General features: G+C 47.9%; 10 protein-coding genes across 10 annotated transcripts; 8 read left to right on the plus strand and 2 right to left on the minus strand.

The window, feature by feature from the left end:
• Window positions 1-208: 208 nt before the first annotated feature.
• LY89DRAFT_714176 (uncharacterized protein) lies at window positions 209-1148 on the plus strand (the record flags this gene model as incomplete). Its single annotated transcript, XM_018218108.1, has 3 exons — window positions 209-343; window positions 468-489; window positions 647-1148. The coding sequence occupies 3 exons, from the start codon at window positions 209-211 to the stop codon at window positions 1138-1140; spliced, it is 651 nt and encodes a 216-aa protein (XP_018076713.1). The 3' UTR covers window positions 1141-1148.
• Window positions 1149-2585: 1437 nt separating this feature from the next.
• LY89DRAFT_680492 (uncharacterized protein) lies at window positions 2586-4141 on the plus strand. The gene is made up of 3 exons (XM_018214089.1): window positions 2586-2903; window positions 3190-3224; window positions 3604-4141. Exons 1-3 carry the CDS (start codon window positions 2832-2834, stop codon window positions 3776-3778), a joined length of 282 nt encoding a protein of 93 aa, XP_018076714.1. The 5' UTR covers window positions 2586-2831; the 3' UTR covers window positions 3779-4141.
• A 2464-nt stretch (window positions 4142-6605) lies between these two features.
• On the plus strand, window positions 6606-8334 carry LY89DRAFT_680494 (branched-chain amino acid aminotransferase II). The gene is made up of 6 exons (XM_018214090.1): window positions 6606-6724; window positions 6806-7033; window positions 7082-7375; window positions 7424-8025; window positions 8076-8177; window positions 8231-8334. The coding sequence occupies exons 2-6, from the start codon at window positions 6847-6849 to the stop codon at window positions 8294-8296; spliced, it is 1251 nt and encodes a 416-aa protein (XP_018076715.1). The 5' UTR covers window positions 6606-6724; window positions 6806-6846; the 3' UTR covers window positions 8297-8334.
• A 541-nt stretch (window positions 8335-8875) lies between these two features.
• LY89DRAFT_680496 (eukaryotic phosphomannomutase) lies at window positions 8876-9807 on the plus strand. Its single transcript, XM_018214091.1, has 2 exons — window positions 8876-9322; window positions 9395-9807. The coding sequence occupies exons 1-2, from the start codon at window positions 8883-8885 to the stop codon at window positions 9645-9647; spliced, it is 693 nt and encodes a 230-aa protein (XP_018076716.1). The 5' UTR covers window positions 8876-8882; the 3' UTR covers window positions 9648-9807.
• Window positions 9600-13744, minus strand: LY89DRAFT_295200 (uncharacterized protein). The gene is made up of 3 exons (XM_018206542.1): window positions 11128-13744; window positions 10390-11078; window positions 9600-10339 (listed from the first exon to the last, which is right to left on the minus strand). Exons 1-3 carry the CDS (start codon window positions 13638-13640, stop codon window positions 9873-9875), a joined length of 3669 nt encoding a protein of 1222 aa, XP_018076717.1. The 5' UTR covers window positions 13641-13744; the 3' UTR covers window positions 9600-9872.
• Window positions 13745-14437: 693 nt separating this feature from the next.
• LY89DRAFT_295182 (cell division control protein Cdc6) lies at window positions 14438-16978 on the plus strand. The gene has a single exon (XM_018206539.1). The coding sequence runs from the start codon at window positions 14751-14753 to the stop codon at window positions 16623-16625; it is 1875 nt and encodes a 624-aa protein (XP_018076718.1). The 5' UTR covers window positions 14438-14750; the 3' UTR covers window positions 16626-16978.
• A 1278-nt stretch (window positions 16979-18256) lies between these two features.
• Window positions 18257-20797, plus strand: LY89DRAFT_295185 (general amino-acid permease-like protein GAP1). The gene is made up of 5 exons (XM_018206540.1): window positions 18257-18774; window positions 18820-19025; window positions 19074-19291; window positions 19340-19412; window positions 19612-20797. Exons 1-5 carry the CDS (start codon window positions 18447-18449, stop codon window positions 20596-20598), a joined length of 1812 nt encoding a protein of 603 aa, XP_018076719.1. The 5' UTR covers window positions 18257-18446; the 3' UTR covers window positions 20599-20797.
• A 793-nt stretch (window positions 20798-21590) lies between these two features.
• LY89DRAFT_728520 (histidine acid phosphatase-like protein) lies at window positions 21591-23176 on the plus strand (the record flags this gene model as incomplete). Its single annotated transcript, XM_018219271.1, has 3 exons — window positions 21591-22224; window positions 22272-22455; window positions 22534-23176. The coding sequence occupies 3 exons, from the start codon at window positions 21591-21593 to the stop codon at window positions 23174-23176; spliced, it is 1461 nt and encodes a 486-aa protein (XP_018076720.1).
• Window positions 23177-23364: 188 nt separating this feature from the next.
• Window positions 23365-23987, plus strand: LY89DRAFT_295188 (uncharacterized protein). Its single transcript, XM_018206541.1, has one exon. It carries the CDS (start codon window positions 23552-23554, stop codon window positions 23939-23941), a length of 390 nt encoding a protein of 129 aa, XP_018076721.1. The 5' UTR covers window positions 23365-23551; the 3' UTR covers window positions 23942-23987.
• A 10-nt stretch (window positions 23988-23997) lies between these two features.
• LY89DRAFT_295383 (family 47 glycosyl hydrolase) lies at window positions 23998-26566 on the minus strand. The gene is made up of 3 exons (XM_018206543.1): window positions 25843-26566; window positions 24450-25786; window positions 23998-24398 (listed from the first exon to the last, which is right to left on the minus strand). The coding sequence occupies exons 1-3, from the start codon at window positions 26468-26470 to the stop codon at window positions 24159-24161; spliced, it is 2205 nt and encodes a 734-aa protein (XP_018076722.1). The 5' UTR covers window positions 26471-26566; the 3' UTR covers window positions 23998-24158.
• Window positions 26567-26663: the final 97 nt, after the last annotated feature.

Consider the following 26663-nt stretch of genomic DNA (forward strand, 5'->3'; position numbering starts at 1 on the left):
AGCAACGGGCGGCATGGTAATTTGCTGTAGGGTAGGTCAGGAGGGTACGAGACCATCTTCTTCTCTTTTTTCCACCGCAGGAGGGACGGAAGATTGAGAATTCGGGGGCAGTCTGCGATGGTGCTGGAGGCAGAATAAGCAGCAGATTTGCGTCTGATCCAGGCCATGCAAGATTTCTCAACCCCAGCGCTGGCCGCTGCAAACCTGCATGGCTCTCGCTAGTGGGGCAGAACAGGGTAAAGCCAGGGGCAAGCGGCAGCAGACAGAAATGATCTGGCATCGAGCAGACGCTGCGGAGCTGGGGATCCCTCCGTCCACGGGGTGGGCTTGTTGTCTTGTTACGGTATTTCTGAACTTTTCCCTTTCTCGGTCGAGCCCGGGACACGATGATGATGGTCGTACAAACCTCTTCTCCACTGGCTGCACTGCGTCCGGCCCATCTTTCTAGCATGCCATGCATATTGCAGATTGCATTCTGGCACTGGCACTGTCTGTTCTTGGCCTAGCAGGCAATATTGAATACCAAGTCCTGAATCGTGGTCGTGTCCGCTCCACCTCTCGCACCTGTAACCGCACACAGGAGCGACGTCGACGAACGTGCGGATGGGATGTACCGAGACCATCGTGAAGTATACTTACTTCCTAGTAATTCATTCTGTACGGATACGACCTTACTCGCTCCTCGTCGGGTCGACCCTCACTAGCCCAAAGAGGGCATTCCAGGAAGTGAGGCCTAAGGTGCCCGCCCGACACATCGAACAATCGCACATCGCCATCGCCATCGACACATGGACATTCTTCCGAAACATGGGAAAGGCAAATTCAACCAACGCAACCTATGGAGGCCCGATCTTTCGGCATCATCGTTCTCGTGCGACGCTACGCCTGCCCGCTTGCGTGGAAAGAGGCAACGCAGGCGAAAGGCAGAATGGAAAAGAGAGACAGGTGATGCAATTTCAGATTCGCCCTCCTGAGGTGATCGAGGGATACGCTGCCGCCTGCAGTCGGCGTTTGACCTGGGCCAAGCTTGCCAGGGCCAGCGTAGAATATGCTGTACCGGTCAGGTTAGAGGAGCGTCGCCTCGCCTGTGGTTCGGACCATAGTCGTCGCACTGGATTGTTGTACCCTACAGTAGCGTAGAATAGCCCAATGGTGCCAGATACCGTAAGACGCAAAAGGCCGATGGTCGTATAAAACCACGATGGCAGGCCCTCTTTCGCCCTTTTCCACGCATGGGACATTTCGAACCGTGCCAGATTTTCTGCTCGACCCCAACACCCGGTAGCCAATTGATGCCCATCTCCTTCGAAGTAGGTCATACATGCCTGCCGCACGGAAAGAAGAGCCGAAGCGAAGCAGGGCAGAGCAGAGCAGAACCAGGGCAAGTCTTTTTTTACTACTACGGAGAACCTTCCTCGCCTTCTATGTACGCCATGGTAGCTCGCAGACCTCTTGTGCGTCTTTACAGTCCCATCAGCTCTCGTGCAGGGCCGTCGAATTTTTGACATGCCTTAGGTGCCTCTAGCTAGGTATGCTGCGAAGTAAATGGACACCGCAATGAGAGGACAGTATCGCCGGCCTCGTCTACGTTTGGGAAGGAATAGCAACTCACATGTTACTGAACGAAACAATCGCCTGGTGGAGAGAGGTACCCGGGTATTTACTTTCGGCCCCCAGTCACGTGGGGACATTTATTCTCCTGGCCTTTTTAAAGTTTTGCAAAGCAAAGGACGACCTGGTTATTGCATAAGGTTGGTACTTCTTATGAGTGCTTCTGTACGGTGTTGACCGCGAGCAATTGGTTTCGGTAGCGCTGAGTTCTAGCTAAGAGGTAACGATTGGGCACTCAGTCTATGATGATGCTGAGTATCAACAGAGATTGCTTGCGGTCTAGTCTTCCATCAATTCCTATGAAGTCATGCCGAGAATCTCGCGGAACCTGATCGCGCTGCTTCCTAGGAACAGGCGTTGTCATCTTTTCGTTGTTTCTTGTGGGACTTTTCAAAAGCATGAATGAGAGACTATACTTTCAAGCCGTGAAAATATTTTATGGTCTGTCGATAGTTGCCAGAGCACGGTCAGTGTGTCTGGTCGAGGAATGAAAACTACTGCTATCGTTTTGTGCACTTGCTTGGCGCCTTGTAAAAGTGATCCAGACTGAAATTGGGGAAGGAGTATAAACAGTGTCGCAAGAAATGACTTCAAATGACCTCAAATCTAAGGAAGTCAAAAGACTAGAAAACAAGAAGGAAGACGAGAAATAAGACCTAATACAGCTTGAAAAACCCCCGGTCAATTACAATCTTCAATTCAATCCATCTATCATTTGATACCTCCAAAAAAGCAGATTGATAATTGTGTATATTGAAGGTTAATAACGGCATGTTTTAAAAATAATATACATAATCCAAACCTCATCCGGAAAAAAAGATGCTGTTTTAAAAAAGTTCTTCGGCGAGAGTAGCAAGCATTGTAGAACATGCTCACGAAGTTCCAAAAGGTTGAAAGTGAGGGCAATGAAGAACTGAGCTGCTAAACCGATGCGGCCTGGCTCAGTTTTCTTTTGCGCCACAAACACAAACGGGGATTAAAGTCCATCAACACTCCATCTGATTATTTCGCCAACTGTCATCAGTGCATCACAGCATTCCTCAGATCTTCGGTACGCGCGAGTCCGGGATCATTGCGAACCTGTCGAATAAGACGCTCCGTGCTCGTCCACTTCACACCTCTGATCCTGGACGGGGCTGTCTCATGATCGCTCCCAAACTCGCTTCACGATAAAACGCTCCTCTGGACTTACTTTGCTAGAGCATCTAGCCACCACAAAAATGGCCTCATCGAACGATTCCTCGAAAGGTGACCATGCAGAAGTGTCAGATACTGACGCTGATTTAGCGCAGGTACGTGTACATTGATTTCATTTTGCGTTTCTATCATTGGCAGTCGTGACATCCGGATTGGGGAGCAAGAAGTCTCGACTACCCCAAGCAGGTTGCCAGACATGTGACGGCTATGCAATGTCATGATATGACTGTTCTAGCCCTGCAATTTGAGATTCCCATGCGGACGGGACACCAATTCAATCATCAGATTCACAACGAACTAGGGTTACATCCCACCTGGTGTTGCTGCACCTCGCGCGCTTCTGGATTTTCTTGGCGCCACAGATGTTCTAACATGTTCTAGATCTCTATCTCTGAAGCTTGGACCCAAATTGCAAAGTACGTGCCATTTTCACATTGCCATTATCATCTTGCAATTCGCCAGCCGCATTGCAGGGCTTGCAAATTCTGTATCCCTTTAAAGCTTGCCATAATTGAGCATCTCCGCGGAACATCTTTTTCTCCACTCCATGCTCTGCAAGTCAGAAGTCCTAATCTGTGATGATATATCCGTGTTTGATCAGGTCAGATCAATCGAGTGATCTAGATCTCGGTCCCGGTCTAACATCCTCCTTCTCCAGAGTGGCGGTTTTTAGACGCAGATCGCTTGCATCTTGGCATAGACTACCGGCAGCCTTTCCGTGGTTGGCGGAACATCTTAAATTAACCGCTGCGCGCTCCCATTGTCTCGATGCTTCACTACTAACATGTAGAGCAGAGGTGAAAAGACGGCACAAGCACTTGAGTCGCATCTCACGAGTCTCGAAAAGAAGATCGACGATCTGCTTGCCTCATTCGAAGAGTCGGAACGAGCAAAGGTCGACGAAGCCAACTCGGAGGCATCAGATTCGAGGTCTGGAGACAGCAATGGAGGCACTGAAACGAAGGCTTGAGCATAAATACTTCACTCGATCGATGCAGGGACGACGTGTACATACCTTGCCAATGCCAGTGGGCAATGTCATGACGGAGCCACCCGGTCATATGCCATACAGAACATAGACAACTACACTACAGAGCATCGAAATTGCTTGTACACAACATCGATCAGGCAGCCTTGCTTACGAGTGCTGTTCATATGTTTGGTTGTGTCTTTTGAAAGAACAACTGTAACTCGAGAAGCAAGTGCCTCACTGAGGACTCAATTCGAAAGGACGAGTGCTTCCTCGAAGACAATCGAGGAAAGTTACCTTGTACTATTGCAGACATGGCAAAGTTCCCCACACTTTCTCTATTATATCTATGCAATTTAAGCAGGAATTATGAACAACAATAGCCCCCACAAATTAAGTCGCACTATCTCCCACTCTTGCACCGCACCGGAAAACACTTATACAAGAATTTGAAATTGTGACAAAGTTTACACCCGAGTGCATTTCGTTGTTATTACCAGGGTCAAGAGATCCAAGTCATCTTGTCAATGACCTTGCAAGATCCAGATTTAAAGTTGTCTCATTTATTCTTTTCTGTGATATTTTGGAAGAGTAAATCACTCGGTCTCTCGCCGAGACTAGTGATGAGCACAAGGCTTTCTGATGCTCTAACCTGGATATCGCAAGCCTCGAATGTCCAGTTTCCGTATAGACACTACATTCATCTTACCGAAAAACAACCAATCCCAGCATATGAAAAGTTTTTGTTGCATATCGCACCCACTTTTGCAGTATTCTCTACAGAGATCGGAAGTTTGTCTTTTTTCCCGGTAGATGTGCAACAAAAGCTTTATTCTCGGAGCTGATTGGCTATGCGGGGCTAGAGACCGACCAAGTCCACCTGACCTTCTTTAGTCATGTAACGTTTTCTTTACTTGTCCTGTGTCCTCCAGCTCTTCAGGTCGATGTGCAATACCTTGTTGGAGAACATATCCCCGTAGTTCCAAACATTCCAAACTTACAACACGCAGCAAGGTGGTGCCATCTTCACATTCGAGCGCAAATTACGAAGACTCAACGGATACAGAGTCACCGTTATGTGTACTCAAGTTCGATACCCAAGCGAAATCCAATGAGCATTGCCTAGTCTCAGTAACGAGCCAATTCGCTGAACATGCTTCGCCATGGTCTCTACAGTGCATAGAGATTGGCGATACTATTCACCTTCGCCACAAAGCACTACAAAATTCTTCTCTCTTACAAGCAGCTATTTCATGTCAATGTCCATCTTCATGAACCTCGACAAAGTGGATTAGTTGTGCTCAGAAGTGTAGTCAGGGCAACAAAACCGAGTGAAAGTCCCGACGAACAATATGATTTTCGGAAACGAAAAGTCTGGCAAAAGCAGCGACATTGAAGTACCTTCCAATGTCGGGGGAAGGTCCTTGAAAGTCGGATGTATTGGGAACCGGACAAAATGAACGACCAATTGAAGAGCGAGGATTCATTGTGACATCTCGGTTGATACTCTGTGGTCGGGAGTGGGAGCTTGACAGAGTCAAAAGTCTCGGGACTTGAAGACGATGGCAGTGTTTGCACTTGGTGTCTGATGAGTAGTCTCGAAGTGCAAGCGCCATCTGATCCAAATTCTAATAAGAGTGGAGCGATTTTAGGTCCTGAGGGCAATATCAAGTAAGTAGACAGTACAGAAACCTTGAAGCAGAACATGGTTCTGACTCAACACTAGCCGTTCATGCACATTTATATCTTAAGTTTGGAAATGAAATGTCTATGTGTCAAGATTTGAAACTCAACTTTTGTATTTGTTTTTGGTATTGAACGACTAGCATATTGACTACCGTATTTACAATACGCAATAAAACCTTGACTTGAAGGTGAATTGCTAGCGAGTCTAAAGTTGAAGTTGAACTAAGCTTGAATTAAGCTTGAATTAAGCTTGAATTAAGCTTGAATTAAACTTGAATTAAACTTGAATTAAACTTGAATCGATCTTGAACTTGAAGCCTAACTTTTCAGATTTTTAATATGGACAGTCAACGTACTTGCGACGTGCAGCAAATCTACTTTTCACAATCCAATTGGCTCTCCTTAGTATCATGTCGAAAGGTGAATTCAAAGGTTATCCGAGGAATCGATGTTCAAGCGATCACTGTGAATGTCTAGCAATAATGGAGTAAGCTGAGGAGGGAAAAGCATGAAGTGAAGAAAAGAGTTCTTGGAGATTAAGAGGATAGCATGTAAATACAGTCTGAGTTTCGAGTTGGGCTTCAAAGTTATAACAAATCCAATAAGTTTGTGTCTATGGTTATGTTTCACATCTCGTGCATTTTGGTCAGATGGATATTGACCGAGGCTTAACTCCGATATCGCACTTCTGGAACGAGGCAGAATGTGGAGAATGCAATGTATCGTAACCTCGCACTTTTGTCCAATGACCAGGCAATAATTGAACGTCAAGGGCGCAGTTAATGCAGCAGAACTCCATAATCTAAGATATTTGTGGTCGACCTACAGGTTTTCAACGGCACGTGACGAACACGATTAAGGGTTACCGGGGCGGTTTTGGTCGAGGTTTTCCCAAATCAAAACCTAACACTTGGATATTCATTTCTTGAGTACTACTAATCGTGGACTTAAATTATTGAGCAGATTTGTCCAAAAGTAAATAGATCTGAGGTTAGGTGATAGCATTTCCCTAGTCCAGAAATCTACGATAAGCTACAGCCGTCTCCATCTTACAGGGGTACGTCCATTCCAGGAACATCGAGTCAGAGTCCATTTCAGGAGATTTTTAGATAACAAGGGATTTGAGTAAAAAATTCCATGTCATCTTCTTTCCTCAAACTCTCAATTGTCAATTACTAAACTGCTGCAGCTATTTCAATTTTGGATAAGCTCAAGCCGGCTATCGAATACCTACGCCTTCCCGCCGATTTGCTTATTACGGTGAGTCAACATTGTCCCGCTTCCCACGAGATCATACGTACTCAATTTTCATACTCCATGAAATACTGACCTCTATCTGAGATTTAAAAGCTCTTGAAGCAATTCAATTCCGTACCGCTATGATGAATGGCCATGCAGTAGAAAGTGGGAGTCATCTCACCCAAGCCGGCATCGAAGCTGCCAAGGCTGTAGCCCACGACGAGCCAGCAATCAAAGAGCTCGACGCCTCAAAGCTTACAATTACTCGAGCTACCGCTCCACGAGATGTTCCTGCGGCCAATTCGAAAGAGGCCACCAATATGAAAACCTGTAACTAGATTTATGGTGACAGTGCAAGCCTTCAGCTAATGATTTTAGGTACGGATCATATGGTCAAGGTTACGTGGACGAGCGATGCTGGATGGCATTCCCCTGTGATCGAGCAGTATGGACCTCTGACCATGATGCCAATTGCATCTTGTCTTCACTACGCCACGCAGTGTTTTGAAGGAATGAAGGTTTACCGTGGCTATGACGGCAAGCTTCGTTTATTCAGACCGGACAAGAATTGTGCTAGATTGAACATGAGTTCTGCTCGTGTGGCGTTGCCGCAATTTGATACTCAGGAGTTGGAGAAGTTGATGAAAGCATTCTTGGCGATAGATGGTCCCAGTAAGTTGTCTAACCTTAAATGCTTATCAACCGGACTGACAATAATAGAATGGCTCCCCAAATCTCGATCTGGGACATTCCTTTACTTACGTCCAGCTATTATTGGTAATGGCGAGGAGATCGGAGTCACTGCCCCAGCAGAAGTCCTTTTGTTCATGGTAGCCGTTCTATGGCCGGACTTTTCTACTCCTGGTCCTGGAGTGAAGCCAGGACTCAAATTACTGGCTTCCAAGAACGATACTCGAGCTTGGCCAGGTGGATTTGGATACGCAAAGGTCGGTGCCAATTATGGCCCTGCATTCGTTGCTCATATGGAAGGAAGAAAGCAAGGTTATGACCAGATCCTTTGGCTGCTTGGGCCTGAACAACATGTTACAGAAGCGGGTGCTAGCAATTTCTTTGTTGTCTGGAAGACGAAGGAAGGTGCATTACAGCTTGTAACTGCTCCTTTGGAAGGAAAGATTATTCTTGAAGGCGTCACTCGAGGAAGTGTGCTTGATCTGGCTAGGGAGAGGCTGGTGAAGGGATCGAAATATATCACATCCGAGTTGGGAAGCATTGAGATTGTAGAGAGAATATTCACCATGTCTGAGCTCGTCGAAGCTTCTAACGAGGGACGACTTGTCGAAGCATTTGTTGCAGGGACCGCTGTAAGTGAACTCGGGCATGCAAGCACAAGATTTTCATTAACGATCAATAGTACTTTATTACGCCAATCTCGGCTATCAACTTCAGAGATGAAGAATTCGAGATCCCCATGGGAGATGGCTCATGTGGTCATTATGCTGCGCTGCTGAAGAAGGTAATGAATCCCTCGTCCGACAAAAGTGAAAATGCTAATACTTTGCCTTGTAGTGGTTGGGTGACATTATGTACGGCAACGTAGATCATGAATGGGGGGTTGTCATCGATGAGGAGTAATGATTCGTCCAACGGCCCTGCTGTACATAATCATCTCCAATATATATACTTCTTCAAAACTTTGTCAACGATAAAAATGTGGCATCGAGGTGAGAGCAGATGAAATCAATTCCTCTTGATCAACATTAAATTGTGAAAGTATCTAAAACTAATTCCGAATGCAATATTACAGGACGAAAAGGGTGTGCTCCAATTCCCAGCCACAGCGTGCGCGGCTTGAAACTGGTGCCGAATTGAGAAATGAGGGGTCAATTTACAGGGGCTTGCCCGCTAAGTAGCTTACCCTGCAGAACATAACTTCTTCCCCATGTTGTTCAACAGACAGACCGCCTCAACTTCTACACAAACAAATTTGTCTTCCTCAGCCAATTTTCCAATTAGTCTCTGAAACTCACACCTCGAACTTTCAAGATGGCCGGCACAGCAGCCTACCCACCGCTTGACCAGCGCCCGATCAAGAACACAATCTGCCTCTTCGACGTAGATGACACCCTCACAATCCCCCGCCGCGTACGTTCACGAAACCTCCCACCCAATCTCCCCACCAAATCCTAACCTTCCCGACTCACAGTTCGCAAGCCCCGAGATGCTCACCCTCCTCGCCGCCCTGCGTCAAAAAGTCGCAATCGGCTACGTCGGCGGATCAGACCTAGCCAAACAACAAGAGCAACTCGGCACCAGCGAAGTCCCCGTAACGACCATGTTCGACTTCTGCTTCGCGGAGAACGGGTTGACGGCCTACAAGATGGGCGTCCCGCTCGCCTCGCACTCGTTCATTAAGTGGCTCGGCGAGGAGAAGTACAAGCAGCTGGTCAAGTTCATCTTGCACTACGTTGCGGACCTGGATATCCCCGTGAAGAGGGGCACGTTTGTGGAGTTTCGGAATGGGATGATTAATGTTAGTCCGGTTGGGAGGAATGCGAGCGTGCAGGAGAGAAACGATTTCAATGCCTATGATGCCGAGCATAAGATCCGGGAGACGTTCGTGGCTATTCTGAGGGAGAAGTTTGCGGATCTGGGATTGACGTGAGTAAGCCCTTTGCATACGAGGTCAAGGTGGCATGATCATATTTGCTAATGTTGGTGTGTTGAGTACAGATACTCGATTGGTGGCCAGATATCGTTCGATGTCTTTCCTACTGGATGGGATAAGACTTATTGTCTGCAGCACTTGGAGAACGAGGCTAAGAAGCCGGGTGGAATTCAATACACTACTATCCACTTCTTTGGCGACAAGACGCACAAGGATGGCAATGACTACGAGATCTACTCAGATCCTAGGACGATTGGTCACTCTGTTTTGAACCCAGACGATACATATCAACAAGTGAAGAAGCTCTTTGATCTGTGACTCCCAAGTCATGGAGGGGATTGGAGTATGCTTTGATAGGACTGTTCACTTCGAGTTTGAGCGAATGTGCATATGCTAGCTTTGATTCGGTTTATATCATATTTCTTCTCTTCGCTGTGTGGGAGATAGAGGAAAACAAAAATAATATTCAAACGCTCCCCTACAACTCCTTCTTCATGAAATGCTTGATATCTTCTTTTGTAAAGGGAATCGTTAAAAGCGCTCCTATCGCCCGAATTCAAGACCAGGAATGATTACTGGCCCGTATTTGGTGGGCGGACTGAAACCACCATCTCCTTGAACCACAAAATCAACCGCCAAACTCAGCTTCGCTAGACCTTGCTGTCCGCTGTGCATGCTGCCAGCATATGATGTGCCGGCGACGACTTCAGGGTCATATGCTACAAAGGCAACGTAATTTCTTCTGCCCATCAGCTTCTTCATCTCTCGAGGTCCACCGTTGGTGTCTGTTTGGAAGATTTCCATCATGTCTTCTTTTGTGTCTGAGACTGTGTTGGTGGTCTTCTGGCCGTTTTGTGGCACGTAGAGAGGCTTGTTGTTGTGTAGCATCTTGAGGACATAAGATGGTGGAGGTGCAGCTACAACAGCAGAGGAGATGACCTGATACATTGTCTTGTGGTCACTTGGGTGACTTGGATCATGCAGCAATCCTGCACCGCAGCAGTTCACATCTAGTGTTGCAGTTAGCCAATGCGTCTCGATAAGAGAAAAGTGCTCTTACCTCCGGATAAGAAAGTCATGCGGATGCCTTTCTGGTGTCCAATTCCTTGCAACGTCCTGATCAAGTATGTTCTTTCGAGATCTTTGGATTCATGTGTCCACATATCTCGTAGCTCATCTGCAATGTCAATGTCTCCAAACGTGTTGAGGACACCGCCCATCAAGCCTGACTTGCCGACTGCTTTCTTTACTTGCGAGAAACCGGAAGCGACTGCTTCTTTCCCTCCAACAACGCCGGCTACAGAGCTCGTGACCTTCCCAAGGAGATTGTAGGTTCCAGTGACTCCCTTCTTCGCAGCTGATATAGTTTGAGTGATACTCTCCATTGTATCCAGGCGAGGATATACAATCGGAACGGAAACCATCCATATACAGTGCTGAACGCTTGGTGGCAATGTTGCAACTTTGGGGAAAATTCCTTGATACGTCGGTCCTGCCAGAACTTGGCGCTGATTTCTCTCAGAGCGGCAGTCTGGTCCAACAACCACAACCGCAGGTCCTAGATACTTTACAAAATGCCATCCGGTTCCAGTTATCGTAAAGAGGTCAACGTCAGTGTTAACATTTCGGAGAATCTCCAAAGTCGTATGATGCTGGAACAAAAGATACATCTCAATGCCGATGCGTCCAATGTTTTTAAACATATTTGATGATTGCATGTACTCGGGATACGATCCGAAGCCGTCAAAACTGTAATCTATTAGCACCTTGGATCGGGTAGTTCAGAAGCTCAACTTACATATCATGATCGTCAATTTGAAGCACGTGAGGAATTTGAGCGAATGCCTCCCTCAAGTACGGTTGATCAAAATGGCTTGTGTAATAATGGAAATAAGCATGAGAGACATCTTCCTCGTGCCTTGCAGTCCACGCTGCGCTCTTTCGGTTATCCTTGCCGCTCATGGCAAGCCATTGTCTGAGCAGCGGAACCTCTTTCCATAACCTGTCTCCATAAATCTGATCGCCCAATCCAAGCTGGACATGAAAGCCACCACACTCGACATTCTTTTGCAAGATATCTTTCCACATGAAGCCAATGCCACCGAGCTTTGAACGTTCGTTCAGATTCGTGTTCATTGCAAAGTCATTTCCGGAATGTGCTATAAATCGCCAATTCGTCTCATACCGGCCTGCCACGAGGAACTCATATCGAGTACAGCCAAGATGTGATGTTATAGCATAGGTCCACTTGTCACTCGGGCCATCTCCCATTTGCAGGTCAACATCGTATCTATAGAAGGTATAACGTTGATGTGTGAAGATTGGATTAGGTTTTAGTTGGCGCGGATTCGGAGAGAGATCAACACTTTGATGGATGTGAATGGTTGGAGGTTGTAAAGCATCAGTTACAAGCATGATGGTACCAAGCCAAACGCCTCTTTCGAAGTCCATATTGACGTATCTTAGGTATGGACCAAAATACACTCCATTTGTAGGAGCCACTTTATACATATCAACTCCAGCACTTGGGGGAGGACCGGAGAATCCAGCAGCAGTGGGTGTTTGTGAAGTCATACTCATTATACTCTCGGCGTAGCCAGGAGTATGTGGTGGGAAGCCAGGGGAGCCCAAAGGAGTCTTCCCAAATGCGCTGAGTCCGGGCGAGGCCAGTGGGTTGCCATAGGTAGACATTGTTGGGGACAATGGCGCGATGTCATTCAGAGGTTGTGGACCTTTAGGGAATTCCCATTGTGTGGCTTGTGTGGGTAGGTGGATGTAATAATATTGACCAGAGTTCTGATCAAGATGGGCTATCCACCCTTCTGGAAGGGGTGGTGGAGACGAAGGCCCAGCACCTTGAAAGGGTGACGCATTAGCAAATTGTTGTACAGGTGCAGCTGTGGCTATTGCGGCCATCGACTGTACTGGTTGCTGAGGATATGCGGGTTCATCTCTTGGGTCATTTGCAAAGGCGGGATGTCCCGGATGTTGCAATGCAGGCGAGGTCATAGGTGAAGCGATATCCGGCCTCGAAGCAGTGCTTATGTTGGCGGGTACATTAGAGCGTTTTTCTTGAGGATATGACTGAGCATTGCCATTCACACCTGGAGTGACGCTCGAATAAGCTGGAGGTGGTGAAGGAGAAAGTTGCATGCGTTGAAAGTCTTGCTCCAGAGCATTCGGCTGTGAGCCTGGGCGTTGGCGTGCCGGTTCTTGCTGACGTGGTGGGGAAGATGAGGCTGTCACTTGATTTGGACCTTGATAGACCGTAGGAGGCCCATGCGGTTGATTGTCTGGGGACTCTGTAGGTGTCCAAGGCCTGGGTATACTTTGCGGCTGAGCTGGCGCAAAGCCTGGCGACAGTGGAAGTTGAGGAACTGGTGGAGGTCCATACTGGTTCATCCTTTGTGCGGCTGCAGCATTCTGAGCTTGTAAGCTACTTAAAGTAGCTGTCCCTGATATGCCCGCAGCAGCATAACGAGCTTCAATGCCACCACCAGCCGGATCACCGGGACCCAAAATGGGAGTCTCTGGAGGTGGGGGAGAACCTCGAGTAGCTCTTGTCGTTGAGGTTGACGCTGTAGAGGCAAAACGATTCATGGCGCTAGCAGTGGGAGCTATCAAGTTTGGATTATCTGCAGACGTCCCATTAAGCTCGGCTGCTCCTGGGACAGGCGGAGGATAATACTGTTGCTGCTGCTGTGGACGAAACTCGGGGTAGGAGGTCGCGTTTGTTTGACCAGGGCGACTTGCGCCTTGGGAAGGTTTTGGGTCTCTTCGGGGTTGCTTCGCAAACAAACCTTCCTTGTCAGGAAGATTTAGACCTGGAGACTCTGGCAGAGGTTTAGGGGCAGTCCCCCGTCTTTCTGCCAGACCTGGACCTCTCTTGTCGACGGGACTTGTGCTTATTCGCGGAGTTGTGTCATTTGTACCCTTCCTGCTCGGTGACGGTCTGCTGTTATCTTGACTTGACCCTCCAGATCCTGTTCTGTTCGGGTTGGGTCTCGAATCGTCGGGATATGGAAGCCGTTGCTTGCGAGACTCGATAGGCTTTGCATATAAATCTTCGTCCTCGGGATAGGGAAGAGGGCTCGCAGAGCTTGAGGCGCCGGGAGGTAGAGGGAATGTGAGTTTACTGCTACTGTTGCTTGGGGGCGGATAGTTGAATCGACCTGACGCTGCTGAGTCTGCGCGTGGCTTGGGACTGGTAGGTTTGGAGATTCTCAGAGGTTCGACGGTAGGACTGTCCTCTCCATTCAAGGGTCGCGAAAAGAACAGCTCCTCCTCTGGCTTGCCTTGACGCGAAGCCATATTCAGGTACCGGGAGTAATGTCGATGGTTCCTGATCCAATTAAGATTCGCTAAGTGACGCACGAAGTGTTATTTATAGGATGTTGTCTTCGGTGGGTGAGCTATCTGATGAGGCACAGATGAGCGATGCGGGCAAGGCGGGGTGTACGGATCTCAGGCGGCCGGGCCTGCTTTTCTGCGACCACGAGGTAGACCAACGGTAGTACTGATGAAACAAATGTGTAGATATACGAAAGCGCAAAAGCTGAGAGGCGGAAAGGGAGAACAAGATACAGGAAACGGAACACGGGGAAATACTTCAAGAAGCTGGAGATTTCATGATAGATTGGGAGCAAACGCCCACGAATGCAGCGACGGACTTCGCTGGGCAAGTGAGACCACTGTGATTGGTGGGTCCGAAAGCGCTGCCAGCTTGGCCAGTCATCGCTGCGAAGTATCCTTGCCGGCGGCTACAAGAAGGGCCAAGACGACAGAAAGTGCATAAAGGGGGAACGATACCTCAGTGCAAGCGCCGGGAAGACGTAAGTGACTCGCTTTGCCGCTGGACTTGCGAGAAGAATGAATCCATCTTGGACACGATACCTTTGGAACCACGGGAAATGTCTTAGACGTCCTCGTCCTCGCCATGGACAGCGCACAGATGCCCGAGTGCCGTGAACCCCAACCGAGCTTCCATGCTTGGCGAAGACACCAGAATTGGACGGCGGTGATGAGTTAGAAGAAAGTGAATGTTGCGACAGGTACGGCAAAGGAAGAAACAGAGAGTAGAGAGAAGACAAAAGCTGTATGAACTGTAGAAAGAGAACCGGGTGACAAAATCCGAACGGACTCCTCACTAACACTAATGGCAATGGCAATGGCCGAGATGTTCAGACTTGCAGACTTGGTGCCTCTCACGTGAGGCCAAAAAGCTCAGACCCGCGAAAATATTCCACTTTACGCGCCACTTCACGCGTCGGGGAGCGCGACGCGACGTGAGGAAATATCTCGGTCAACCACCGAAATTTCCAACCTCAATTACCTCCATCGACACCCAGATTTCCGCCTACCTGCATCCCACCTTCCTCCTCTACCAACGGTCCTTTCACACAGCAACGCACATCCACCACCATGGCGACTTCTGTCTTAGGGAAGCGAACGAGAAGCGCTGCTCTCAATCTCGAATCGGCCAAGTCAAAACCCATCGCCAAACGCGTCAAGCGTCAAGGTCGACCTGAGATCTTCAACGACGAGAATGAGAATCCATTTGTGGGAAACTTCTCGCGCGACACGGATCACGATGGCGAGCCAATGCACCTGGATGAGGGCTCCGAGAGCATTTTCACCATTGTTGTACCAGTCAAGCATGGTGTCGCTGAAAAGCATATTGTACAGAATCCCACACCTCAAACACCTCGCCACAGAGACGCGCTCTCCAAGAATGGAACGATTACACCGAGACACAGAGTCATCGTTGGTGGGAAGCCATTGACGCCTCGAACACCTCGCACTCCATCCACTCCAGGTGCATCAATTTCGACCGTGTACAGCAAAGCGCGACAATTGTTCATCCGCAGCTCAGAACCTGGCAAACTTGTCGGCAGAGAAGCAGAGCGAGAAGAGTTATCAAGCTTCATCGAAAGAGGTATCGAGAAGACCTCAGGAGGATGTATATATGTTAGCGGACCACCAGGAACGGGAAAAAGCGCAATGGTAAACGAAGTCACGGAGACTTTCGAAGAATCTGCGACTTTGCGCAAAGAGTACATCAACTGTATGAGTATGAAGACGTCGAAAGATCTGTACGGCAAGTTGTTGGAGACCTTCTGCGAAGGAGTTGATGTATTGGAAGGAGACGAGCTCAAGGCGCTTCAAGCTATCTTCGTACCAAAGAAGAAGACGAAGTCAGTCTATGTGGTTACCCTGGACGAGATCGACCACGTCCTTTCGTTGGATCTTGAGATTCTGTACAAGCTATTCGAGTGGTCCTTGCAGAAGTCTTCCCACTTAGTCCTGATTGGAATTGCCAATGCTTTGGATCTGACAGATCGATTCTTACCACGACTGAAAGCCCGAAATTTGAAGCCTCAACTGCTTCCATTCCTACCCTATACCGTAATACAGATCAAGACGGTCATTACAACGCGACTGAAGTCGCTTCTGGCTGCAGACTCTCCGACACCCGAATATCTGCCATTCCTTCATCCAGCAGCAATCGAGTTGTGCTCCCGAAAAGTAGCCAGTCAAACAGGCGATCTTCGCAAAGCATTCGACATCTGCAGACGAGCCATAGATCTGATTGAGACGGAAACGAAACAGAAGCATGAAGCCGCACTCCAGGAGCAACAGTTACAAGACTCTCCTTCTAAGAGACCTCTGGAAGAGAATAATAATTTGTCCTCCCCAATATCAACCCCTCCGAGAAAGATGGCCAACAAGACTCTCAACCAGTCACTTTCAACACTCACTGTCGAAACTGCCCCTCGAGCACTGATCTCACATGTTAACAAAATCACATCAGCTACTTTTGGCAATGGTGCCAACCAGAGACTGAAAGCGTTGAACTTGCAACAGAAGGCGGCTTTATGTGCGTTAGTGGCTTTGGAGAAGAAGAAGAGAGAAGCTATGGCCAATGTCATGGCGACCCCATCCAAGTCGAAGACTGCTGCTCCAACGATCAAAGCACTCTACGGTGTCTACAGCATGCTCTGCACCCGGGACTCTATCCTACATCCTCTGACCAGCACAGAATTCAGGGATGTGGTGGGAAGTCTCGAAACGCTTTCGTTAATTAGTGCCGTTGATGGGCGAAACGGATCATTCATCTCCTCGACGACATCAAGTAAAAGAGGACGAAAATTTGGATCTGGCATTGGTGTAGGAGATGAGAAGAGAGTTGGAAGCTGCGTTGGCGAGAAGGAAGTCGCGCAAGCTGTGGAGGGTCTTGGTGCCGGTATCTTGAAGAGTATTCTCAGTGGAGAGGGATTGGATGATATGAATTATTGAGTTTTCGGCATAGCATAGCGACGGTACGCGTAAGCATAAGCATTGTTGTTGTATAGGATAGAACAATCAGGCGCACTTGTATAAGTCATAGCATTGGAGTTGGGATATGTATGCATTAGGAGGAGTAAAAAGATTCATTGCTCTTGACATTACTGCGCTACTCTATCTGCGATCGCGATTTGTGAGTTGTGTTTCTTAGATCGTTTGAACAAGATGCTTGGATATGTCTCAAGAGGGTTGGCCTGCTATAGTCCGAGGATTGGAAAAGGTTAATTGTTTGATATACTTCGTAATGTCGCCATAGGGCTGACAGTCTTACACACTAGTCTAGGTGAGACATCTAATTGTTCAAGCCGAGTACCACCATGCTCGAGCGCAGAGAGGCTTCCCGCATGAGACTACCCGGGATAAGCGGATGAAGCGTCATGACCCTGTGTGAGTGACCGTGCCGCACGAGTCAACTTCGAGTACTTATGAGTCCATGAGTTTGTCTCAACTCCTCGATGAGTTCAATCATGATTTCTCCGTCCATAAAGAAAGCGCAAAACAGTTACCGATTTTGTCACCTATAATTTTCATTTTATTTTTTGGTATCAATAGAATAATAGCATAAAAGATCAATCAAGAAAGAAGGTTCGGTTCATCTGAAGTCTTCTGTCTCAGAGTCTGTCGCGGGGAGGATCTTCAGGCACATCCTTGCAGATGTCATGCGGAGCATACCCGCTTTCGATGTCTTGGCGCCCGAAGGGTCGGTCCATGGTTAGTGCTATTTTGATGGATGACCTTGAGCGTTGTGGAAATGATGTGTTGATGGCGAGCGGGGAGTGGGTAGGAGACCGCTAATAGCACTGGTGAGAGCGAGGAGAGCTGGAACGCCGTTGTCGCGCATTTCTCTGCAATGTGCCTGCCTGAGTGATGGCGCACTTCATTAGGAGAGAAAGGAGGATTGTCTGGGTACCCTTTCTGCCCGTCGAAAGGTTGAATGGAATCCAGAGACTTGCCACCCTTCATGATGTGAGTTTACTGGTACTCGGTACTCGGCTTTGCGTCGTGGCATGAGAACCGAGAATCAGGGGTCCTCGAGTATGCCTTCTTGAAAAATCACTGACAATGAAACCAAACCTCGTACCACTTGGCCCAATGGTAACCACGTTGGACAGTGTCCGATATGGAGCAGTCTGAATCTAGAAACAGGAGTATCAATATATTTGCCTCTTCATCCCACGAGGCAATTGTTAGATGATTTAGGATGGCTTGCATGCACTAGACCGAAATGGCTCAAAATTTGCCCCCTGAAGTGCTTAGCTTGTTAGCTTGGCTGTCAACTCAGTGGGGAACCAATCACCACTTTCCAGCAATCTCATCCTTGAAGGATGGTGCCACTGAAAAGATAAGGCTAACTGGGACTAGGACAGGATCAAGACCCAGACCCACCAGCTGAACCCTTCCTTCGGGACCAAAAGTGCTCCTCGAGTCTCGAGAGTTTCGAGTCCCAAACTCGCCTCCGCAACTCCAATCCTCCTGCTTCTCTTCCACCAACACATTTCACGCTCGACCTTGCTCAACTACGACTGTGGCACGTCATGATGGAGGACGACTGATGCGGACCAGCCCAGGGCGAACCTAAAGGAATACACCAAAGCCGCCCAGCCTCTACTCATTGTCCAGTACTGTGCGACTTCTCGCTATCGCTATCGCTGCGGCTGCGTCTGCGTCTGCTTGCCACCGCCTCTACGTATCTATCTTATAGGACTTTCCTCTCACCTATTGTAGTGGGTAGAATCGCAAGCAGGAAATTCACAGACCGACTCATTGCCAACCATGGCCGACCAGAATAATGATCTGGAGAAAGCCAGCGTCTACTCAACGACCAAAAGTAATACAACAACACTGCCAGCATACAACACAAATCACTCTGGCGAGTTTTCATCTTATGCAGAGACAACAGAGTTCAGCGGACCTTTCTTTCACCGTGTACTTGAGAGCTTCCAACGCGCACCAGGTACTCTTGACCCAGATGGAAAGCTCGACACAGGACATGGCAGGACCTTTGATCCTAGCCTTGCTGCCATGGCCACGGCAAACACGAAAATGGCACGCAGGCTGAAGGGTCGACACTTACAAATGATTGCTATCGGAGGCTCGATCGGTAAGTCTATCCAAACGCAGAAAGATTATCTCTAAATGTTTTCAGGAACTGGTCTCTTCATCGGTTCGGGCAAGGCTCTTGAGACAGGCGGTCCAGCTTCGCTGTTTATATCGTTCTCACTGATGGGAGTTATGCTATACTGCATGGTACATGCTTTAGGAGAGATGGCTGTGCTTCTACCCGTTGCCGGTTCATTCTCGACCTACTCGACTCGATTTTTAGATCCTTCTTGGGGCTTTGCTATGGGTTGGGTAAGTCTTGTTACATCTCCCACAACAATAGCTTACTGACTTGTGAAGAATTACGCTATGCAATGGCTTGTCGTCCTACCTCTTGAAATTATCGGTGCATCAATTACAATTGACTTTTGGGACACGAATGGCCGCTATAATCATGCAATATTCGTCACGATATTCCTGGTCGTTATCATCGGTATCAACCTGTTCGGCGTCAAAGGTTATGGCGAAGCGGAATTCTTCTTTTCCATCGTAAAGATAACGGCTATTATTGGATTCATGTAAGTGATTCTTGGCACTGAGACTTTTTCTGACTGACACAAATTTAGTGTTTTAGGAGTGGTTCTTAACTGTGGTGGTGGCCCAAATGAAGGCTATGTTGGCGGGAAATTGTGGCGCAACGTAAGTCAATACTGAATCTTATTACATCTTGGGCATTGCATTTGACTGCATATACTCCTTTACTTGAGTATCTCGCTCCAAGTATTTGCCTGAACATCCTTTATAGGCAATGATTAGCTGCGTTTTGCCTTTGTCCTTTCCCCCATCATTCAAGGAAGTGTGGACCAACAAGAAGAAACAGTAACTAATGGATTCTCAGCCCGGGGCTTTCAACAATGGGTTTAAAGGCCTCTGTAGCGTTTTCGTCATTGCTGCATTCTCTTTTGCTGGCACCGAACTGGTTGGCTTGGCTGCCAACGAGGCACAGAACCCCCGAAAGTCTTTGCCAAGTGCTATCAAGCAAGTCTTCTGGCGTATCACGCTCTTCTACATCGTGTCTCTCTTCATAATCGGGTTGAATGTACCTTTCACCGACCCACGCCTCCTGAGAGACGGTTCCGCTGATTCGACCGCGTCCCCTTTCGTCATATCGATTGAGAACGCTGGCATCGCGATTCTACCCTCCGTATTTAACGCAGTTATTCTCCTCGCCGTCCTATCCGTCGGCAACTCGGCCGTATTCGGTTCTTCTAGAACCCTACACGCACTTGCGCTCCAAGGTCAGGCTCCAAGGTGCTTCGGCTATGTCGATAAGATGGGCAGACCTCTAGTTGGCATTGGTGTGGCATCTTTCTTCGGCCTCATTGCCTATGCTGCGGACGCTGGAGCACAAGGCACGGTTCTTGACTGGATGTTGGCGCTTTCTGGTCTGTCATCTATCTTCAGCTGGGGGTCCATCGCTCTAGCACACATTCGATTCCGTCGAGCATGGACTCTCCAAGGACATAAACTATCGGAACTAGCCTTTACGTCCCAACCCGGTATACTGGGATCTTGGTTCGCCTTCCTCTTCAACTGCCTTATTCTTGTCACCCAGTTCTGGGTTGGTGCCTGGCCCGTTGGTTTTGAAGAGCTTGGGCCCAAGGGCCAGGTCAACAAATTCTTTAAAGCCTTCCTGGCAGCCCCTGTGGTCATTGCTTTCTATGTCTGTCATAAGATCTACGCCAAAACATCTATCGTGCGCTGTATCGACATGGATCTTCGGACGGGTATACGGGATCTAAATCTTCCCGAGTTAATTGCGCAGGAGCAGCACGAGCGAGCAACATGGCCGAAGTGGAAGAAGGTGTATAAGGTTTGCTGTTAAATTTTCAGTTTCATTTGGTGTTGGTTATATACCCTTGTTATAGAAGGGACAGGTCCTGAATTCTACTTGATTTTCGCGGAATATATGGTCTAGCGTCGGCGTTAATGGTCGACAGGTACTCAATGTACTGTTGTTTTTATGATATACTTATGGGAAGATTATGCAGTGGATAAGCAGGAAACAGGATGGGAATTTGGAGGATAGGAGTTGAGTGTTGTGGATCTTGCAAACACAACATCAATATCTCAAACATGTCATCACTGCAAGATGCGATTATGAACTTCGGACGACCATCGGACACTAACGAAGGGACCGGGAAGACTCGACATCTTCTTAGGCGGGCTCCGTCACTAACTTAAGCGTTTTAAGGTTAACGCATCTGCATCGTCAGCGCAAGGATGTCTGCTGCCGAGGAAGATGCAAAAGCAAATATGAACAAACCTTGCAGGACTTTTCTTTTTCACATGAAGTGGGACACACCTGACGAATGTTTGACAAGTCTGCGATGTTCAGACGTCCCGTTGACTGATTGCATATCAGATCCTCAAGACGCCTCACGGATAATCGGGCTCCCTGAAAGTCGCATCAGACCAATCAATTCTGTCATTTTGTTCTCGACCTTTCTAGCGTGGTGTGCGGGCGGCAGACAAGGGATTCTAGTGAGGGGCAGTCACCTACGTGAACATTAAAAATGGTGGGTGGAAGCTCCCATCATTGGGCACGATTCCATTCTTGCAGCGGACTGCACCGGGGTGGAACATCCTTACCAATCCACTCGCAGCTATCAAATCCGGAGAAGGTTGGCCTCGAAAAGTGGGAGAGATCATAAGATAAGCTCGGCGGACTAGAGGGAGCTATTGATGTTTGCTCTGAATAAGAAAGAGGCAGGTCCCCGCGGCGCCTGTTTCCTAGCCTTTCCCTTCCTGCCTTTGCTTAATACCTCGTATCTCTTCTCTTCTACTCGAAGCTCTTTATCAGCGGACTCGGTCAAGATGCTTGCCAAGCAATTCATCGTCGTATCGTCCTTGCTACCATTGATCTCGGCACAAGAGACAGTTCTCGGTGTTTATATATTCCACCGCCATGGAGATCGCACAACAAAGAGCTATAGTCCTACATCTCTGACAGATCTTGGTTACCAACAAGTTTGGCAATCAGGAGATTTCTACCGTGCCCGTTACGTCGACTCTACTGCTACATCTCCCATTCATGGAATCGCATCCAATATTGTCAAGAACTCCCAATTGAGCGTGGAGGCTCCGGTCGATAACGTCCTCCAGAACTCAGCAGCTGGTTTCCTCCAAGGTCTCTATCCTCCTGTCGGAGCAACTCTCGGAAGCCAGACCTTGGCAAATGGATCATCAGTCGAAGCTCCCATGAACGGCTTCCAACTTATTCCTGTCAATGCCGTCCAATCTGCTTCTACGGGCGCCAACTCAGAGAACTCTGCTTGGCTTCAAGGTCAAAGTGGTTGCAACAATGCAATCATTAGTTCCAACAACTACTTTTTCTCCTCCGAGTATATGCAGAAGTTGAATAGCACCAAGTCTTTCTACCAAAGTATCCTGCCGGTTATCAATGGCACTTTCACTTCTGCCACTGACACTTTTAAGAATGCTTATACTAGTAAGTACTTTGGACAGAAGCATTGGACAAGATGCTAACGTGGACAGTCTACGATTTCATTCACGTTTCGATGATCCACAACTCGAGCTCGAGCATTCCATCCGATAGCCTACTTACCAACGAGACTGTATATCAACTGCAAACCCTCGCCGACAACCACGAATTCAATCTTGCTTACAACTCATCTGAGCCCATCCGAGCTATTGCTGGTTCAACTTTAGCCGCACAAATGTATGTACCATGATTCTTTCTTTACACCCTTCTCCTTGTTCGGAAATCGCCTTAGATCAGTGTGCTAATTCGCACCAGTCTCCAACAATTAAACAGCACCATTGTCGGGAAATCCGCCTCACAAGTCGGCATCCAATTCGGCGCCTATGCCTCCTTCCTCTCCTTCTTCGGGCTCGCCCAACTCCCCGCCGTCTCCGAGAACTTCACCGGCATCGTCGACTACGCCTCTTCCATGACCTTCGAACTCGTAACTAACAGCTCCGTCTCCAACAGCTCCTACCCCACCGCAGATGAGATCTCCGTCCGTTTCCTGTTCTCCAACGGCTCTGCGGCCGCCAACCCACTTACCGCCTATCCACTGTTCGGACAATCGTCCACCGTTATCCCGTGGACGACATTCGTGTCTGAGATGAATAAATTCGCTATCGGAGACCAGGCTACGTGGTGTAGCCAATGCGGAAACTCGACTGGTGTATGTGCTACTTCTACCTCGACGTCGACTTCGAGCTCTCCTTCAGCTACTGCTAGTGGTTCTTCGTCTTCAGGTGGTGGAGGAATCTCGAAGGCTGTAGCGGGTGTTATTGGTGCCATGGTTACGTTGGCTGTTATTCTTGGCCTAGAAGCGCTGATTATGTTGATTGCTGGGTTGAGATTGGTTAGTAAGAAGAGATTGGGTGGTACTGGGGCAGCGGCGGTTGCGCCGGGGGCTGTGAAGGAGTAAGTGAGATGGATATTGATGATGGGATGAGTCTAAGTAACATACCGGGTGACATTCAGTTTCCGAGGAGTATACATGTGAGAGAGTGAGTAGATGATACCTCGTGGAAAATATTTCGCACAGATCATACAAAAGGAGACCAATCTGGAAAGAATAAATGAAATATTATTCTTCATCTCTTCGATCATTTTGTGAGTTAGTTAGTCTACATGAGCCTATGAATATGAAAACAACTACCCAATATCAATTAGTTTAATCAAGCACACCATATCCAAAGACACACTCGAATGTCGTTAAGCTTGTAGGACCTTTGACGGTTACCTTTCTTCGTCTCAGCAGCCACATTCCAAAATGTACCTCACTTAAGCAAAGCTCACTATGAATCTTTCTTGCAAAAATTTCCAAGTCTTCCACAAATATTGCATGAACATCGGTCTTGGAAAGCTATGGCGATCTCAAACACTCATTAGACTCCGAACATCCGACTCTTTTCCATTCTCGGACTCTATGTTGATACATAAATATACTTTGAGACTTGGTAGTCATATCAAATATTCTGCCCACTTCAATGTGTGTCTCAGCCTTGGAGGGTTGTTGGCGGAACTCAGAAGCTCCCCAGTGTTTTTGAAAAACATCCCCGCCACTCAAAAAACTAAAACGGAATTCGTCTGCTCGAGACAAACGTCAATAACCGAGGAGGACGTATCGCTCACTGGCGGAAGACTGTACGGTGATATCTTGCTGGCTGTATTGTTGTTCATTAGATAGAGCAGTTCAGTCTCAACTCACACTTCCCCATTAACAAGCACAGAAAACACACAATTGGACGAATTTGTTTGTCATATGTGAACAACCGGCTCATCAGCTTGGTATCAATTTATGAATACAATCATGTAATCTTGAATTACATCCTTCTCCCCTGCTGTCTCGACAGCGCCACCAGTATGTACAATACTTTTGAATGTTCCTACAAGAAAGAAGAAAATCATGAACTCGTCTTAACCTCTACTTCGATCTTCCTTGTCTGGGTTGCAGGTTCTTCTTTTGGAGGATCAGGGAGAAGCTTTCCATCGGGACCGCGGGGCTTCCTCTTCCAGCCGGTCTTGAACAATGGACCTAGCTTGAAACGGGGGAATATATGCGCCTCTGTGTTGATGACAACCTTGTCAAGAGGAATGAGGTCGTTGGGTGAGAAAAGGAGATAAAAGTACTTTAGAGTTTCGGCCTGACATTCTGTTAGTACTGAATTTTTCAAAGTCAAAGTTGGATAACTTACCAGCCAGAAACTTTCCATGTTGTCTCTGGTTGGAGGCGGGATCCTATCAGCATCCGATAAACTCGTGAACCCTCCATCCTCAAGCCTCGTGAATTCCACGAATGACTTGAACATCTCCCAGCCCCACTCTCTATAGATCTCATCCCCAGTGATTCTCCACATGTAGAATAAGCTCTCCACAGTCTCCGGTCTTTGCAAGTTATGCTTGTCGTTGCTCTTAATATTGAAATCTCTCCTCCATTCAAGATTCTCGGGATCGTCAAATGTTTCTGGTGCTTTGTGGGGTGCCGATTCGGGAAGGGGAGGAGTATCAATGTGGAAATGTGCGATTTCTGGAGCAAGTCCTGTGGCCATTACTTTGTACATGCCCCAACAGGTCTGAGTCAGTTCTCTGGCCAAATTCATCTCCTCATCCTTTCTCTTGTTCCATGTTGATAGCTTCTTGGCCTCTTTCTCTGGAAGACCTCCCGTTGCGCCCAGAGCGATCGTGCCCGGCATGAAGCATACCAGATGATCCATTTTTGGAGACAGTGTTCCTTGCAGCCCATCAGGACGTTCACCCAGGACAGTGAATTGTGACGGAGAAGAATAAGTGATCAGATGCTTGCGTACACCAGCAAGAGCTTGATCCCACATCTCTTCATAGATCGGTTCCTCTTTCGAAGTTTGGAGATATTGCTTGATGAGATACTCGTAGTAAGAATCACCTCGACTGCCCAAACGGATATTGTTGCCTCGGAAATGACCTTGGTCTGCATAGATGTAGATTGGGACAAGACCATCTTCCATGCCATTATCATCGATCACTTGGATGACTTTTTCGGCTCTCTCCCAGTAAAGAGTCTCGCCGGTAAGCTTTGACAGATATTTCATCTCCAGTTGCAGAGTAGCTGCTTCTGCTGTTGAAGAAGCTCCACCATCGTCGTGTGACACAAGCCCTTTCGTAGTCTTCATGTTGAAGCTCGCGTAAGGCACCCCTGAGGAAGATTCATACGCTCCCATAGCTCGATCGGCTAGATCCTTAGCCCTCTCAAGGTACAAATCCTCACCAGCAGCGCCCTCATCATCATCTGTCAGGGGAGCCATTTCAGGAAACTCTGTGGAGAGATAATGTGCCGAAAGTAGTCCGCCAATCATTCGAATTGTAGTCTCAAAGGTATTGACATCCTGATCTTGTTCGTAGGAGAGTGATTTCGACATCCATTCCCTAGCATGCGTCAATCTGCTTGTCAGATTCATCAATATCATCGTATCCAATGCATCGACTATGATCCAACCCATTCCTGTTGGGGTCATATGATTTCCACGCTTCGATACTGGGTGAAATTCGTCGTAACCTATTATAGAAGTGATTAGGAACACTCTAATATAGAATATTTTCAGGAGAACGTACCCCAAGCATATCTCTCGTAAGAATCCCAGCTCGTTGTGAATGCCTCCTTCACCTTCTCTCGACGTTCCAACCAGTCAACCGTACCAGCTTTCTCTGAGCCCTTCAGCCAACTCCAATTGTTCTTGCTCTTTTCTCCGGACGTTAAGTCCTCTGGTGTACCACCGCCAAAGAATCCCCGGTAGTACAGCAATATCAGACAGAACAACGCAGCGAGTCCACCCATATTCCTCTTCCGCTTCCAGAACGGCCGCCGCCTCCTTGATGTTGCGTATGAATATGGTTTGTCTTTGTACATGGGCAGATCGCCCCGACTCTTGTCAAAGAAGCTCCCAACTCGATCTTGCATCCCGCTCATGACCCCGTTTGAATGCGAAGCCCCAGACCTCGAAGTGACTCCTGAAGACCCCCAGACTCTGTTCTCCAGTTCGCGTTGTGGATCTGTAAAGGACGGAACGTTCTGGGGTATGGAGAAAGACATCTCTTCGACTGCTTGTTTGCCGGACTCGTATGCTTGAATCCCAGCTTCCTTCACTCTCTGCGTTACTTGCGCGGCAGCTTGTGTTGCAGTTCCTCGTAAGATTTGGAACGGGGAGAAAATTGGGCGATCGAAGGGGTCGCGGACGTTCATCGAGGTTATTTGATCATTATTAAGGAGCGACTGAATAGATACAGGGAAAGAACAGCGTCAAGTGAAGTGATGTACAATGCAAATAGTAGATGCTCGTGGTGCTTTGTACACGCTGTCTACATTTAGATGCTGGTAAAGCCTTGGCATTTAGCGAACAGGGGTGCATGTACGAAATACTTCAGCCTTGTCTTCC

The sequence above is a fragment of the Mollisia scopiformis genome (assembly GCF_001500285.1).
Source record: "Mollisia scopiformis unplaced genomic scaffold LY89scaffold_3, whole genome shotgun sequence".
Lineage (NCBI taxonomy): Eukaryota > Fungi > Ascomycota > Leotiomycetes > Helotiales > Mollisiaceae > Mollisia > Mollisia scopiformis.